The 18,515-nt window shown below is 40.5% G+C and overlaps 1 protein-coding gene across 1 annotated transcript in view; it reads right to left on the bottom strand.

Moving 5' to 3' along the window:
* BBS9 (Bardet-Biedl syndrome 9) overlaps positions 1 to 18,515 on the bottom strand; it is a 240,197-nt gene that overhangs the window by 97,992 nt on the left and 123,690 nt on the right. Inside the window, exon 19 of the mRNA XM_065399981.1 lies at positions 17,676 to 17,828. Coding sequence (XP_065256053.1) covers positions 17,676 to 17,828 — 153 coding nt within the window. The remainder of the gene's footprint in view (positions 1 to 17,675; positions 17,829 to 18,515) is intronic.

Here is an 18,515-nt window from a genome sequence, read left to right on the forward strand (position 1 = left end):
CGCAGCCCCGCCCCCCCGGCGCACGGCTTTACCGCGTTATATCCGAATTCGTGTTCTATCGGGTCGCGTTATACGGGTATATATATGGTATCTTATACATGTGTTGTGTTCCTGAGTAACACCCCGCAGATAGAATTTATATTAAGGCCAGACAGCTACGTATTGATGGCCCATCAAAGACACTTAGCTCTCACAATAAGCCATAGAAGAAACTTGTTCTGACCAGATAGCTCTTCCTGCAGACCTCTCAGACTCAAGGGGTCAATGACCATCCTCTGTGGTTCAATAAACCATGTAAGGACATGTGTTATGCTCATGTGACCCTGGACTCCATCTTGGGCCAGTAATTTTCCAGGCACCTGGGCTGTGAGCTTTGTTTGAGACAGTAAAATTCCATGTACATGGTAAAGGATATAAAAAGATACCTCAGACATCTCCATTTTGTCTCATTGCTCTGGATTGGATTTCTAACAAGGAAGCTTTGGACAAGGACTGCTAACCCCCAATATGTTTGGGTAATTCCAGAGAAACTTTTGTAAGACAGAAGTTTATTCCATCACTGCTACGATCCTGATCTATGAACATTGAAAAATCACTTGTATGTTCAGTAGAACCTCAGAGTTACAAACACCTTGGGAATGGAAGTTGTTCATAAAAATCTGAAATGTTCGTAATTCTGAACAAAACGTTATGGTTGTTCTTTCAAAAGTTTACAACTGAACATTGACTTAATACAACTATGAAATGTTACTATGCAGAAGGAAAATGCTGCTTTTAACCATCTTACTTTAAATGAAACAAGCACATAAACAGTTTCCTTACCTTGTTTTTTTTAACTTTCCCTTTAGTTTTTTAGTAGTTTATTTTTAACACAATACTGCATTTGCTTTTTTTGGGGAGAGGGGGTTTCTCTGCTGCTGCCTGATTGCATACCCCTGGTTCCAAATGAGGTGTGTGGCTGACTGGTCAGTTCGTAAATCTGGTGTTCATAACTCTGAAGTTCTACTGTATATGATCTATTAACCATTTTTAACTCTGTTCTTTTCTTTTATTATTAAACTGTTAGTTTTTAGTTACTAAAGGATTGGCATCAGCATAATTCCTGGATAAGATCTGAGTTATATATTGACCTAGCTAAGTGGCTGATCCCTTGGGATTAGAAGGACTTTATATTTGATGAAAACGGTTTTCAGTAACCACTCATCATAGAGTCTAGTGTCTGGGTGGTGAGCCAAGGGCTGCAATGCTTAAGGAGACTGTGGTGAGACAAAAGTTCACTTTTGTTACTGGCTTGGTATAATCTAATGATAGAATAACCACCAGTTTGGGGTGAGTCTACCCCATTTCTCAGTGATCTGTCCTGAAGTTGACATTCTCAGCTGTGACCCATTGAGGCACAGTGACAAGTGAATAATATGCTGTGTGTACAGCACTGGTACCAGACACAAACTGGAGCAGCCTAAGGGCTATTCTAATTTATGCCTGTTGCTAATAGCCCCATTGGTTCAAAACAGCAGACAGGGAATAGGCATAATCCCTGTGCCAGCAGCAGGTGTCAGGCACTTAGGAGTCTCAATGCTGGCTCTGCATTGTTAGACTGATCTCCCTTGCCATGGGATGATCCTCCTGGAGCCAGTTTACAGCCAGTGTGGCACAAAGTGACCATGCCAAGTCATAGGTTCTATTGTAATGTGTACAATTTTATGTTAGCATAGAATCATAGGACTGGAAGAGACCTCGATAGGTCATCTAGTCCAGTCCGCTGCACTGAGGCAGGACTAAGTATTATCTAGACTATGCCTGACAGGTGTTTTCTAAACTTCTCTTAAACACCTCCAATGATGGAGATTCCACAATTTCCCTAGTTAACTTATTGCAGTGCTTTAACTATCCTTACAGTTAGGAAGTTTTTCCTAATGTCTAACTTAAATCTCCATTCCTACAATTTAAGCCCATTACATCTTGTCCTGTCTTCAGTGGTTAAGGAGAACTATGTATCACCCTCCTCTTTATAACAACCTTTTACATACTTGAAGACTTATGTCCCCCTTCAGTCTTACTTTCTCCAGACTAAACAAACCCAGCTTTTTCAACCTTTCCTAATAGGTCATGTTTTCTAGACCTTTAATCATTTGTTGCTCTCCTCTGGACTTTCTTCAATTTGTCCACATCTTTCCCCAAGTTTGGTGCCCAGAACCAGAACAATACTCCTCTTGCAGCCTTATCAGTGCTGAGTAGAGTGGAAAAATTTCTTCTTGTGTCTTGCTCTCAATACTCCTGCTAATACATCCCAAAATAATTTTTTTGCAACAGTATTGCACTGTTGACATATTTAATTTGTGATCCACTATAAACCGCAGATCCTTTTCTAGGTAGTCATGTTGCATTTGTTCAATTTGTATTTGATTATTCCTTCCTAAATTTAGTATTTTGAATTTTTCCTTATTGAATTTAATCTTATTTATTTCAGACCATTTCTCCAAGCTGTCAAAATAATTTTGAATGCTAACCCTGTCCTCCAAAGCTTGCAACCCCTCCCAGCTTGGTATCATCTGCAAACTTTATAAGCATACTCTCTATACCATTGTCCAAATCATTTATGAAGATATTGAACAGAACTGGACAAATCCCTGCAGGACCCTACTTGATATGCCCTTCCAGCTTGATTGTGAATCATTGATAACTATTCTCCAAGAAAACTTTTCCAACCAATTGTGTGCCTACTTTGTAATAGGTTCAACTAGGCCAGTGGTTCCCAAACTTGTTCCACCGCTTGTGCAGGGAAAGACCCTGGCGGGCGGGGCCGGTTTGTTTACCTGCCGCATCCGCAGGTTTGGCCGATCGCGGCTCCCAGTGGCTGCGGTTCGCTGCTCCAAGCCACTGGGAGCTGCTGGAAGAGGTGGCCAGTACGTCCCTCAGCCTGCACCGCTTCCAGCAGCTCCCATTGGCCTGGAGCAGCGAACCGCGGCCACTGGGAGCCACAATCAGCCGAACCTGCAGACGCAGCAGGTAAACAAACCGGCCTGGCCCGCCAGGGGCTTTCTCTGCACAAGCGGTGGATCAAGTTTGGGAACCACTGATCTAGGCTATACTTCTCTAGTTGGTTTATGAGAGGGTCACATGACACAGTATTTAAAGCCTTACTAAAGTAGAGATATATCACATCTATTGCCTGACATGGTAGTTTCATTGTGTTTCACTTTTAAAGAAAAACAATGTACAGTATTGTCTTTTTAAGGAAACACCAATAAAGCAACTATCATCTAGCTTACAACTCTAATCAAGTTAATTAATTCCGCACCCCTGAACAGCACTCGTCTCATGTTAAAATATAAAATTAATAGATTTCTAGAAAAGTCTCCAGAAAGAGAAAGCTATGATATAGTGAGCTTTCAAAGTTGGATCTATGGAGGAAAAATAGTCCCTTCTGAGTCCACATGAATAAGTTAATTTTAGAGGCACCACAGGAAGTGCACTAAATGTTTGTTATGTTTCTTGAGATTTGAGCAGAATATGAAATTAATCTGAATTAATCTGATTTTTTTGTGGACAGAACATACAAAACTAGGATCTCTTTGAACTCAGCTTGTTTAACAAGAACAACTGCAGGGAGTTTTCATTCTAGCCTTGTTAGAATACAGCTTTTTTTCCCCATTAGCATACCTAACAAGGAGATTTGTGAACAAGCAAGACTGTTGAAACCTTGTCAAGCAAGTATTTTAATATTTAAAATACCAGTGCCAATTCTTGCTCATTTCATGACTAAACTTGATATACAGTCAGACAAAATTAGTTTTGGATGCAAGTCATTATCAGGATGTCAAACAACATGTTGAGTCTGAAGCTGAATCAGACAACTCTGAAAGTCTGGCATCTTTAACTGAAAACCAATATTCAATTAACTGTTGACAAATATCCAGGTTTATGTACATTTTTCTAGGCACCCTTTTTGACTAACAAATTTGCTCCATTTCTAGGACAGATCCTCAGATGGTTCAAATTGGCATTGTTCCAGTAAAGTCATTAGAACTACACTGATTTACAACAGGTGAGAATTTGGCTGTCTGTGCTTAAGATAGTTTGCAGCATAGTCTCACTGAGACCACTGGGACTACTGATTATTCAATGGAGTAAGGCAATACTCAACAAGAGTATCAAAATCTGGCCATTGGTGTATTCTGCACTGTCCTCATAAGGCTTAGTGATTTTTATTTATTCTTGACAGAATGTACTTATGTATGATTAGCTTTTGTTTATTTGTAACTTAACTTTTACACCATCCTGAGTATCAATTTAAACTCTAGAGACAAAAATTGTTCCTTTGAGGTAGAGTTGTTATAGGTAAGACTGGAAACAGTTTCCATCAGAACTCTATAATGCCTTATCTTTTTAATGCTTTTGCATTTGATTTTTTTTTAAAGGAAATCATGCAAAACACTATAGGCCCAATCACTCAGTCCTTACTCAAGTAAAATTCTCCAGGATATGAATTGGTACCCCATCACGAGTAAAGACTGCATTTAAATCATGTATGTGTCAGGAAGTTCAAAGTCAAGATTTCTAGAGAAAGACAGACACACACACACACACACACTGGCCTAATGCATGTGTATTACAACAGGTGGAGGGACACTTACTACATTACTGAAAAAATACCATGCAAGATCACATAGCATTCAGCAAATAATATAAAGAAACTGCCTTTCCCCACATAACCAGAGAAGTATTTTGGTAGGTATGTGGTTCTCAAACAATATGCCACCATCACAGCTTGAGTATGCCGTGAGATTCAAGTTCAGTGAGAAACACACACGCAAAGAAAAGAACAGTTCTTTCCCATATATAGTCTAATTTAGGGAGCAAGTCAAGGCTGTACCCTGGAACAATATCCATTCCATCACATGAAATTCTCAGTGAAGATGGGAAATAGTCAGGTGTATCTAATAGGGATGGAGAGATATTTGAGCTCTGAAATAACCCTCATTCACCTCTCTTTCTTTCACATACTGATACAGTAGTTAGTAATATATGGTTGCAACAACATACAAAAGACTACTTTTTTTAAATAGCAATCTTGGTTTCAGGATATCTGTGGACTTTGATGCTCTTTCCATCACTGGCTGATTTTGACAGCAGACCACATGATGTTCTATTCTGAACACGGCTGTTTGGTGGGGTTGGAGATTTAAGGCTTTATTTGTGCATGATTAAAAGAACAGAGGTTTTAATTAACATAACCTACTTGTGCAAAAAGGTATTCAAGTGTAAAGTTAAATTCACTGAAACATAAATCTAAATAAATGCCTGCTCTAAAGTTCCATTGTTTAATGATGCAATCAGTCAGTGCTCTGAAGACATGTGCAGAGTTCACCATCAGCCCACAATACAGAAGCTGCCAGAAGATCTGCACTTCTATTGGACCAATCAGTGGATAAAAGTAGGTAGGCCTCAAATAGTGACTTCATGAATGAGGACAATGTCAAAAAGCTAAACTCTTTTGCAAGGAATTATCAGAGTGGACAACTTGCAAATATTTTCAAAAGCTTAACAAATGTCTACCTGTGTTACAGACCCATTGGTGCCAAATGGCAAAGGATTCACTGTTCTTTACAAGCAACTCATGTCTCAGACATGACAAACTCACTACACCTAATATGCCACTTTCATGGTATTTATCTATCAAGAGTAGTATGTGAGATCTCTGAAAGCTTGTCACTTACCAATACTGTACTGATAATCATTGCAATATGTGTGTACAGGGAATATTAAGGAATAATGTAACTATACTGAAAATTATGCCCATATGGTCTTGGTGTGAGTCACTAGGGAATAGTATGTCTCAGTGATGGCATTCAATTGGGAGGGTGTTGTCACCTCTTCCTAGCCAGTGGATTACATAATGTTTTGCTTAATTGTCCATCACTGCAACCCAGCAAAGTCAATGGAAAACCATCAAAGAAACTATAAACATTGAAACTGCTTGGAAGTGAAAAGGAACTATATGACAGTGAAGGAATAGTCCTGTCTGTGATTAAAGATAAAAGACTGATTCAGTATTGCACAGGGTGGAGAAAGACATCCATTCATTGATGAGGTACCTTGAATGAATGGGGATGCTTCAGAAATAATTGGGTCATGGCTCCTTGGGGCCAGCAAATGCTGGAAAAGACTGAACTTTGGCATGAGAATCTATTTCCCTAGATAGGAAAGAGTACTTGAGTGGCTGAAAGCCAACACCCAGTTGGCACAGGCAAGACTCCCTTACATTGGGGGCAGGTGGCAACAAGATGACTCAAAGCCCTTGGTGCCCCAAGAATTGTCACAACCTGAAAGGAGGAGTAATTCTTTGGGCCAATTATGTTGCTGTCAGGACAGATAGAATGGCTATGACGACAGAAACATGAAGGGACTGGGATCAATGGTGAAGGAAAGAAAAAGAAATCCATTAATACTGGTGACTCACTGCATTCTTCATATTAAATGCCGTATTACCACAACAGTGCCCACTGAACTAAGGTAAGTGTTTGGGCAGTTGTGAAAATGACACAGCCTCATAAAATAAATATCCAGAAGTCTCACCATTTTTGGTTTGTTGCATAAAGGAACAGACTATCAGAGTTTGTTACTACATACAGAAGTAAGATGGGTTTCTCTTGGGGAATGTTCCTTGTTCAAAGTAAGGGAGAACTCATGGTATTTCAGGAAGAGCCAATGTTTGTTGACCTTCTAATAGGTGATTTTTCGGTGCCAATACTGCTAGTTATGTGAACCGACTCACTGCAAGTATGCAAGGTGGAAATACTGGTAGGTTTCATATGAAATTAACTTTTTGAAGATGACATTTAGAGGCAGGAAGTTTGGAATCAGGTATGTTCCCATTCGCTGCTGATGCAGACTTAACTGGAAACAGTAAACTATGACCACCTCTCCATCACTGCAAGTAACAGAGTTATATTAGGTGAGAAACTCATGTACACATGAATCTGTTTAAGCTGTGATGCATGTGCAGTCTCCCTCAAGGAGCAACTAGCCAAGATAGACAGAGCATATGCTAAAGATAAAGTAGAGTGAATGGCATTGGACAAATTCTAGGTGCTTGTAGAGAAAACACAGTGAAATTGTATCACTCAAGCTGTGTTATTGTTGTTGCTCTTTGCAACTATGTATTCCTGAGAGATAAGCTTTCCAACAAGGATGGAAATAAACAACAACATAAGAGAACAACTGAAGTCTGGAGAAAAGGAAGTGAGTTTGCACTAACAGCCGCTGAACTCCAGTTCTAGCAGCTCTAACAAAAAAGCAAGTTAGGTTTCCCCACTAATGGCAAGTAGGGACTTTTAAATTTAGAAAGGAACTGCTTAAAATGTGTGAATTAAAGTGTGCTACCAGTCAAACAATGTAGAGAACCATTACATTAGGTAGTATTTCACTTTTTATAGTGGGTTAGGAGCACCACTATAGTTAAGACTGAGGCAAGCTTACTGTTTAATAGCCAATTTTTCTAAGTTTTAGTCTATGTTTTATGGTTATGCGAGGAAAGATGTGCAAAGGAACAGAGTTAAGTTGCCACGAAATCCCTAAATTCTGTATGATTAAAATCTTTACAATTAAGTTATGAATTCTGAGACAAATTCCTGCGACACACTACTCAAAAACAGAAGGCCCAAAGACTCAAATATTTCAGCTTGGTTGTACAGAATCGACTATAGCAGAGATATCACTGAGAGGGACTCTATCCCACTCCTCACAAAAGATCTCTGTAATAAAGCATCCATAATCCTCCCTATCCCTTCCCCCAAAATTGGCATTGTATGGGCGTTCTAGACATGGCTGATGGGCCTTTGCACCATTTAGATCTACTGGGCTAAAATCCATGTGGACTAAAAGGACCAGTTGGCATATAAATTTCTTCCCCCATGATGTCTATTAGTGACTCCAGCTAATGCATGAAAATCCTAACAATGCATGTCAAGATGCAAAGATCTGGTTCCTTTTCTGGGAATTAAGACTTCAGCTATTATCAAGCTACAAAAAAGCTTTTAGCTTGGATGGCAGAAAACATCTTATAAAGACCACATTACCCTTTCAAGCAAACAACACATAACACAAGTGAGTATCACACACAACACACACAATTTACAAAAATACACTAAGAATGCTTCAGTCTTGTTCAATATTCATAGCCTTTTTTAAGTTGACAAACCTTTTACACAACCTCATGTGCAGCTCAGTTTTCCATACATTTGTCAGACAAAATCCTTTCTTAAAATGAGAGCTAATATTGTATTCTGCTGTGTTTGGTCCTTTCAACCACCACTCAGGGCACTATAATTCACAGAGACACAAATCCATCAGTTGTAACCCACTATTTTCATGGTAACCTCATGCGAGAATGAAATTTTTTTCTTCTGTTGTTCATAATGATTTTATACTTTCCAGTGTAATAGCTCTTTTTTTCCTGTCTAAGAGAGATATGTAGCTGCTACAATTGCCAGTATTCAATCAAATCTATTAGAACTACATTTATAGGACACTAATACAAAAAGAATAATTACACCAGACAAGATTAAACAGGAAGACAGAAAACACAACCGAAAGAAAACCTCTCACAATTATAGACAGTTGAAGGCTATTTATATGTTTTGCTCCCATCATGTAGAGATAAGATTGCCATTTCCTTATAATGGACCCATTAATAGTTTTATTATACACTGAGGCAGGATGTATCAAGTTCTACATCTCCAAGGACTAATAAAAAAAAGATTAGATCACAAAAATGTATTTTTACAAAGGAAACAAGTGTGGTTTGATTAATTTTCTCTGGCTCAGGAGATTGTATTTTCACTCAAATAAGTAACTTTGTACCTAATTATTTTGTAAAGCTGAAAATTAGCATTTAAATTCCACATGCATTATGGAAATCATGATTTAGAAGTTCATTCTGAAATATACACCATGACATAAAAGGAATGCAAAGATAAAAGATTACACACAATTCATTTAAAACAGATACCAACATATCTGGGAAGTAAACTACTAGCTGGGTACTAATCATCATTAGGTCTCTCTCTCTCTCTCTCTCACACACACACACACACACACACACACACACACACACACACACACACACACTGATATATTTTATATGTATATCAGTATAGCAATGCTCATACAAGAAAGGGAATAACCTACACTACTCTAAGGCACCTTTATACCAGTATAACTGTATCTGCACTAGGTGTTGTACCAGTATAACTTTCAGTAAAAAGTCCAATCCATTATCAAAATAATTATACCACAGTACAAAAACTTTAAGAAGACTAGGTCTAAGTCCCAGTTCAAACAGTCTCTGTCTCAGAGTGACTTAAAACGTGTATAATGGGTAATACCAAATAAGCTATTCTCACAAACTTCAAATTGCCAACTTCTAGAGGAAAAAGTTTGGAATACTTGTAGAAGCTGTTGTTTTTACAATCATCCTCCCCCCAAAATCTTTATATTAAAAGGGTAATGGGAAAAGTCAAAGGCCAGAGTGTGGCACTTGGAGACAGTTTTGAGTTAGAGGCAGTGCAGAGTTACTGGAATGTTCCTGGGGCAGAGAGGCAACATGTGCACTGTTGCACCTTCACAAGCATGCAGCATAATCCTGGCAGCTGTGCAGGTGACATGGAGTTCTTCTCATTTTCTTTTTTCTCTTGCCCCCAGTAGTGCAAGTAGAACGGTACCCTCCAGTACGCAGTACTGGCAAGAGATTTTTAGTGGGTACAGGGTACTGGAAAGACTAAAGGTGCAGAACACGGCTAGGGAGGACATTCATTCTTTATATGTCTTTAACAGCACAATACATACGCTAACAGACAAACAAAGGTTTTGTTTAAGTTTGTTAGCCAGAGAGGATGGGAGGGGAGACGGAAGGTGTTTAAACAGTGTTTTTGATTCTGTTTCTCCCCATTGGTCTGACTTATCCATGACATTCATACTGCAACACATCAAGTCCAAATCATTAGAGGAATGCCTCTGCTTGCATTGACCAGAGGATGTTTGGATTCTGAGGTCAGCCCAGTTCTGCAGCATGACAGGAATCACGTGTTGTCCCCAGTGTACATAGAATTCTTCTTTGCATCCAAACTAGTCTAACATGCATTTTCTTAACTGGAACTGGAATAGCAAAACAAAGAAAACATATGCCTCATTTTCCAGCTTTGTGGGTGAGAGAACTATAAGTGAAGATTATAATTCCGGACACTGACGGCCTTAAACCACCTGCCTCAGGAATCTGCCAAGAACTTTGCTGAAAATTTGTTCCTCATCTTAACAACAAAGCTACGAATTATCACACATCTGCCCACATTTATTCAAATGAAGCTCCTTCTGATCTGACAGCTCAGGCATTGGCAGTTTCATCCAGAACAATTAAACTTGGAATCGAATCCTGTAAACCCTTAATCGTTTGATCAATCCCACTGAAGACAATGGGACTATTTGCATGACTATGGACCATTTTTGTTGAAAGAGTTTCAGGAGTCTGTTCTGGTCCTATAAAGGAAGTTGAATCTCGCATTGAAATGAAATGTTTGGGTACAATACCATAATGCAGTTTAGGATACAGTTCTACTTAAAATTTGTCTTTTAATAAGTCATACATATGCTGAAATGGCTCCTCACCCAACTCCCATATTCCATATAAACAGACAGAAATACTACATATTTGGGGGGGGGGGGAAGTGAGCAATTAAGCATGTTGATGTTTGTGTATACAAACACCCATTTCATCACTGTACTGGAAAATATAGCTGAACTTAATTTTCTGTGGAATTTGAAGAAAGTTTAACAGCACCAATTGTTTTCTGTGTTAATCAGTGTGCACCTGAAAAAATTACATGCCTTCTAAGAGAAAAGAATCAGTCCCCACTTAGTGGGGGGGAAAAAATCCTTCCTACTGGTGTTCAGAAAAGTGCTACAAGACACATACATAACCTCATGAGCAGAGGGCAGAGAGGATAGCCTCCCAAATTATGACCAGCAAAAAAAATTAAATAAAATAAATAATAATAATAAAATCTCTAGGAAGCAAAGGTTCACAGATTTGCAAACCTAAAAACCCGGGTTATGCTTTAAACCACCTCAGCACATAACTTTTTTATGTTCATAAACCTGGTAACTGAAAAGGAACACTGAAGGCCATTAACCTGAAATGTGTGCCAGCCAGTATGCCCTCACTAACTAAAGGCTCTGTGTGGCAGGGCTGGGGTAAACCCCCTTGAATGCCCTGCCAAAATGCTGGCCAAGCCCTGCGTTCTGGTAGGGAAGCCAGATGCAGGGGCCCGGGCAGCCAGCAGAGAGCTCAGCTGCAGGCTCTAACGAGGGCCGGCTCATAGCAATGACTTGAGCTAAGTAGAGACAGCTGGGCTGAGGAAGGGGAGGGCTATAAAAGCCCTGGAGAAAGCTCAGTGAGGAGGCTAGCCTGGGAGGGGATAGGAGGCTTACATCTCTGTCTCCTCACCAAAGGCAGGGAGCCTCACGGTGGTTAGACCCTGGGAAGGGTCTGAATGGGAATAGCTGTTGGGGGAATAAGGGAGACTACACAGTTGCACTGTAAATAAAGACACAAGGGTGAAGCACCAAGAAGGCGTGGGGACTCTTTATAGAACCAGCCAACGCAGGGCACAGGCTCGAGGGGGCGGAGACTTGTGCGGACCCTGTGACACTCAGGGTACATCTATACTTACCCGCTGGTTCGGCGGCAAGCAATCGAACTTCTGGGTTCGATTTATCGCGTCTTGTCTGGACACGATAAATCGAACCCAGAAGTGCTCGCCGTCGACTCCGGTACTCCTGCTCGGCGAGAGGAGTATGCGGAGTCGACGGCGGAGCCTGCCTGCCGCGTCTGGACCACGGTAAGTTCGAACTAAGGTACGTCGACTTCAGCTACGTTATTCACGTAGCTGAAGTTGCGTATCTTAGTTCGAATTGGGGGGTTAGTGTAGACCAGCCCTCAGTCACACCTGAACAGCTAAAAATTAACCTTGCCCTTTTAGCCTAAACAGTTATGTCATTGGCTTCATCTCTGTTGTTACATAACAGATAACAAAATTCTAGTGGGGCATGGTGCTGGCACATAGGGTCTCAAGTACACGGTATGATTTTTCAGAATCTCTTTTGGGAATAGTCATGTACGTGAAATAGCTGGTACTTAGGATTATGCGATTTCTGTGCACGTATCATCTTGGTATCTGAAGTTATGAATATTAGCTATGTTTACTACATGTTTGCTCCTGGGGTAATGCCCACAAGGTATTTAGCCAGCACATGAAGGGATAAGTCAAGTCGAATGGCCCATTAAGGAACACTTAGCTCACAATGGACCCTGGAAAATGCCTGTCTACACTTAATAGACTTTTCCTGTGAACATTCTAACTAGAATATGGGTGGGGGTGATGGACATGTAACTTGCCCATGTGATTCCAAACATCATCTTTCTCAGTGAGAACATACTTCCCTTCACTTGGCAGAAGGCGAGGCCCCAGGCTGGGGGCAGGGCGGAGTCACGTGCTCCCCCTTGTGTCCCTCCTGTGAGTGCAGTACTGGCAAGAAATGATTTCTACTTGCACAACTGCTTCCCTCATTTGGGATACCATGAACCCCAGAGCAGTAATAAGAGTGAAGTTACTGAAATGTTGTTCTGCTTTTACCCAAACCACCTAAAGCAGAAACTCCTTACTCCTACCTCCAAGCTACGCTTCTATGGAAGGGCTAAGCAGTCTAGACCAAATGCTTATATTTTTCCTATAGATTTCATTAACTCTGTCAACATGTAGATATGATGCTCTCATTCTTTTCAATTTTGCTACCCCTATTATAACGAAAGGTTTGCATGATAACACAGTTGTGAAAAAGTAGCATTGCAACTACACAGCCTTCCTATCTCTACATGCCAACTAGACAGGGCAATAAAAAAAAAAAAAAACCAATGCGAATAAACTTTTCATTTGTGACTGATCACCAATGACTGCAACACAACTAAAGGTGGGGCAAAATTTGTCTGGGCTTACCCAGAGAAGGCAGTTCTGCTTTGTGGTTGGTGGGGGGGGAGGGGAGAGAAGGAAGGTCAGAAACTGCTGTAAAAGGTGCTTTGCAGCGGTGACTCACACACCCTTCCCCCAGGAATGTGCATAAAGATATGAAACATGGGTGGGACAAGTCTCTATGTCCAAGCAGCAAGGAAGCCAACACCCACCCTCCCTCCCCTAGTGGAGGCGAATGGCAGGCTGGGTTAGGACCTTCTGTGGGCATTACTCTAGTCGCCACTTTTAAAGGCGGGCTGGGAAGGAATTTTTCCCACACCACCAGAATTGGCTTCAGTGGAGTGTGATTTTTTTGCCTTCCTCTCAGCACGTGTGAGGATGGACCTTTTCTGGTCAATAGAAAAGGTGGTAGGCCATATGTAGCAACTTATTTTGTAATACTGGGTGGATGTTCAGTGCAGGTACTCCATAGGGAGGGCAGTCAGTGACCAGATAAATGGCTTGGTAAAGGACTTAAAGGAGGTCCTGGATAAAGGAACAGAACGGGGGAGGAGGTTCGGGGACTCCTATGACTGGCAAGGCAGGGAGCCAACCCCCTCAGTTCTCATAGCCCGCCTAAACCCTCTCATGAGGCTGGTGGATGATCAGGTCCAAGCCATGGGTCGGCTGGGGAACCTGGATGGAAACAAAGGGGGGTTGGTGAAAGCCCCAGAAAACTGAGTTGAATAAGCATGGATTAAACAAAGGGGGACTGGTGAAAGCCCCAGAGAAATAATTTAAATAAGCATGGATTTGCCTGCACTGTACACTTTATCTGCCGGGTAGTCCCAGAGATCTATATAATAAAGTTGCAGCCTGATTAAAACCCATAACAAGTCTCCTGTCCTTCTTGCAGTATACCCAGACAATGAAGAATAACAAAGTGACAGCTTGTCTCTCAAAAGCTTGTCTCTCTCACCAACAGAAGTTGGTCCAATAAAAGATATTACCTCACCCACCTTGTCTCTCTAGTATGCTGGGACCAACACGGCTACAACAAAACTGCAATAACAGAGTTGCATTTAAATCTTATTTCCCATATTATACGAGTGGTTTTAATATAAAAAGGAGAGAGAGATGATTAATAAAACACAGCAAATGAGAATCATAAACCCTATTTTATGTAAATATTTGAATGACTTAATCAGTGGCATTTCTCCAGAATATATACTCTGATACAAAGAAATTTAAGATTTTTGTATTGACTTCCTCATTCATTCAAGGCTTCATCCAAAGCCCCCTGAAGTCAATGGGAGTCTTTGTCTGGGTATACAGCCCTGTGGTTTGCAGCAGTTTCTGACGTTCTTCCTCTCTCCCCCCCACCCCCAACCACAAAGCAGAGCTGTCCTTCTTTGGGTAAGCCCACACAAATTCTGCCCCACCTTTAGTCGTGGTGCAGTCATTCCCATTGACTTTACTGTATGCTGAATCAGGCCACCACTCTTCAGTCCCATTGCAGATGTTCTGCGTTAATGAAAGTTACCAAATAGTTTATAAATTATGGTCCTCAAATAAATAATTTTTCCCCAAAGAAAATTTTAAACACATTTACTCTTAGTTTAAAATTTCTAATGAAATGAAAGACAATTTTTAAAAAGTACTGTAACATTCATTCCAATATCACAATGATCACATGTTTAAGGGGACTTGGAGAGTGAGGTTTGTGCTATTCCTATTTACCCAGCTCGATTATTTAATTTTTAGTGATATATCACCTTCCCTCTGCCCAATATTTTAAGCTATTGTTATTACTTAGATACATTTCCTCAAGTAGTCCAGAAAAACAAAGGATTGAGCAGAAGTTGCAAAGAAGAAGAAAAAAGGAAGAAAGGTCTTAGCAAGTATAGAAAATGTCACCAAACAATTCCACATTCACCCATTGTTTCCTTCCCTGACCCAAACGGCAAAATAAATAATGAAACAGCAAAATAAATAAATCAATAAATTGCTTTCCATTCTAGCAAAACTTCTTAGGGAGCTTCAGGACTCAACCAATCATCACTTACACCAATTTAAAGAACCAGGAGACAGACTAGCTAGGATATCAACATTGCTTTGGGTTTGAACAAACAGATGCTTTGAAAAGTTTTAGCCTATTTGAAGGAATTACAAAACCATAACTGCAGAAGTGGGCAATGAACCATGTTTTACTTTCTTGTAAGGTGTGGTGATGAGCATGGGATAAAATACCTAGATAGGTTCATTACATGAGCAGGAGGCACATCTCCTGCTCCAGCCTATGTAGGGTTAAAACTCATGCTCAGTTCTTTGGGTTTGGCTTCAACAACAAATTAAGAACAAAACACCAAACTGAACCTGGGGATTACAGTGGACGAGAAGCTGGATATGAGTCAACAGTGTGCCCTTGTTGCCAAGAAGTCTAACAGCATATTGGGTTGCATTAGTAGGAGCATTGCCAGCAGATCGAGGGAAGTGATTATTCCCCTCTATTCAGCACTGGCGAGGCCACATCTGGACTATTGCATCCAGTTTTGGGCCCCCCACTACAGAAAGGATGTGGACAAATTGGAGAGAGTCCAGCGGAGGGCAACGAAAATGATTTGAGGGCTGGGGCACATGACTTATGAGAAGAGGCTGAGAGAACTGGGCTTATTTAGTGTACAGAAGAGAAAAGTGAGGGGAGATTTGATAGCAGCCTTCAACTACCTGAAGAGGGGTTCCAAAGAGGATGGAGCTAGGCTGTGCTCAGTGGTGGCAAATGACAGAACAAGGAGCAAATGTCTCAAGTTGCAGTGGGGGAGGTCTAGGTTGGATATTAGAAAAAACTATTTCACTAGGAGGATGGTGAAGCACTGGAATGGGTTAGTTAGGGAGATGGTGGAATCTCCATCCTTAGAGGTTTTTAAGACCTGGCTTGACAAAGCCCTGGCTGGGATGATTTAGTTGGGGTTCGTCCTGCTTTGAGCAGGGGGTTGGACTAGATGACCTCCTGAGGTCTCTTCCAACCCTAATCTTCTATGATTCTATGAAGCAAAGTCCTTTCACTACCAGGGCCGGCTCTAGCCTTTTTGCCGCCCCAAGCAGCGCAAAAAAAAAAAAGCCGCGATCGCGGCGGCAGCTCTACCGCCGCTTCATTCTACGGCAGCAATTCGGCAGCAGGTCCTTTGCTCCCAGAGGGAGTGACGGCCCCGCCGCCGAATTGCCGCCAAAAGGGCCGGACGTGCCGCCCCCCTCTTCATTGGCCGCCCCAGGCACCTGCTTGCTAGGCTGGTGCCTGGAGCCGGCCCTGTTCACTACACCATGTCTAACAAGAACCAAACTATCACCAAAGTTTAGTTCTAACTTTAATTCAAGACAAATTCTGCTAATAAGAATGCTGTTATAACCTTTTCTGTCAAGATGCCAATATATTTTACAAAATAAATCTAGTCATTTATAAACAACCCAGCCCAAATCTCCATGCTAATTATTGTGATTTTAGTACCATATTTTCCTAATTTAAAAAAGCCTCTCTCCTCTGGGCAGTGTGAGAGTCACACAAACAAAAGAAAATGACTGACTGTCTCTACAGAGGAAACAGTAAAACTGGTTATACAGAAAATGCTGTCAAATATACAAAGTAAATAGATTGAAGAGAGAGAAATATTTCTTTGCTCTCCTTCTGTTACAGTAGTTCTACATATAACTTCCAACAATAGTAGATTTTAAAAAAATTCAGTCAGAAATGTGATATTGAGTTGATTGCCCCCACAAGTATAAAGCCAGAATGTCAGATCAAATACAGTTCATTTCAACTGTTTTATTCTGATCATATTCTTAGGTCTCGAATCAGCAACTCTCAGGACACAGGAGGACTGCTTGCCTATGCAAAGCCACATTGACTTCAATATGTGCAGCATTCTGTCCACGTGCTGAATGAGACTTAGTTTGATAGTTCTTTTAAAAATTAGATTCAATAATGCAATTTAAAAGCATCTCGGAACCATGCACCTACCAGGAGGCAACAACAAGGCAGGCTGGAGATGACAGACTAATCAGGTTTTCTAGCAGAAAGGCATGAAATGCCAAGAAAGTGACTGCTTGGGAGACAGAAGAGGAACATGCCTTGGGACAGGGATGACTCAAGCAATATGGGCTCAGGTAGTAACCAACACTGGGGTTTTTCTGTTGTTTTCTGGCAGGATAACTGGGCTTATTTGTTTTTACTACTTTTATCGTAGCTCTTGCATTCTGAAACCTTCAGGAAATAACAACCTTTGAGGAAGGACATGGTCAGCCTCAGATTATTTTGTTGTGACTGTTTCACCAGCCAAACCATTCCCACCAGTTTACAGTGCACCATAAAATATTTATACAAGCGATGAACTATAAAATATTTTCACATGAACTATAAAATATTTACACTATCCACATCAGTTTGGAAAGAACGATGTGCTGTTATGTTGGTGTGACCCAGGAGTAGAAATTCTGTGGTTGTAGATTAAATAAAACCATTGCAAATCATCTGGAAACTTGCAGTGAATATTAGGTTAAACAAATTACAGTTTCCTGGTCTCGTGGCTGGTAAATGTAACCAGGAAAATACAGCTTATGTGCTTGAAACTGAGTTTTAGCAACAATGTAGTGGGTTCATAAACAAATAGCACTGACCTGTCTGTAAGTTCCTTCTAGCAAGGTGTCCAGATGTTGGAGGGGAGCAGGTGTTTTGTCTTTGAATCGAGTTAGTAATCGTCGTTCAATAGCTCTAAATTGTATGGCTCTTTCAGACAACAGTTCTTCAAATTTTTCTGCATTCAAGCGAAGCTATAATTTATGGAGTTTCAAAAATTCAGATTAACAATCTGATCCAGTAGATAGATTTTTACCTTCAAAACACACATTTATAATGAAATGGTAGAACAATAATAAAATTCTTGGAAAACTTAAGAGTATTTATAAATTCAAACAGCCGCCTTCTATGGTCACAGTAACTATTTGCAGCTTCTATTGGTGTGGTTAATTTCACATTCATCATGAGATCTACCAACGGGTTGCAATAATGCCAGCTATTATTGAGACTGAAAATAATTGTTGACAGCCACAGTAATTTGTGATAAGGCACAAAAATCTCATCATGAGGTCTTATGACAGGAGTGAAATTAACTCGTCACCACTAGCATATGAGGACTTCTCCTTAGTTCAGTATGCGTGTCTGTGGCACATATGTATAACATATTCAATATAATACTCACTGCATAAAAAGAGAAGGGTTATGACTGTCTTTGAACACGATTTAAAGTAATAAATTCTGCCTTTGCTGAGATTAGATTTTCTCTTTTTGGGGAAACCTTCCCACCCCCACCCCAAATATCCGGAGGTCAAGTGTTATAGCCAGTTTCCACAAAAACTTGGCAAAATGATATATCAAATATCCAGATAATAAAAATTCATACAGCTATCTGTATAATGATCTCTCTATTTTATTTTCCAGTACAAGTCCCTATAGCACAA

This window comes from Emys orbicularis, chromosome 2, assembly GCF_028017835.1.
Source record: "Emys orbicularis isolate rEmyOrb1 chromosome 2, rEmyOrb1.hap1, whole genome shotgun sequence".
NCBI classification, from domain to species: domain Eukaryota; kingdom Metazoa; phylum Chordata; order Testudines; family Emydidae; genus Emys; species Emys orbicularis.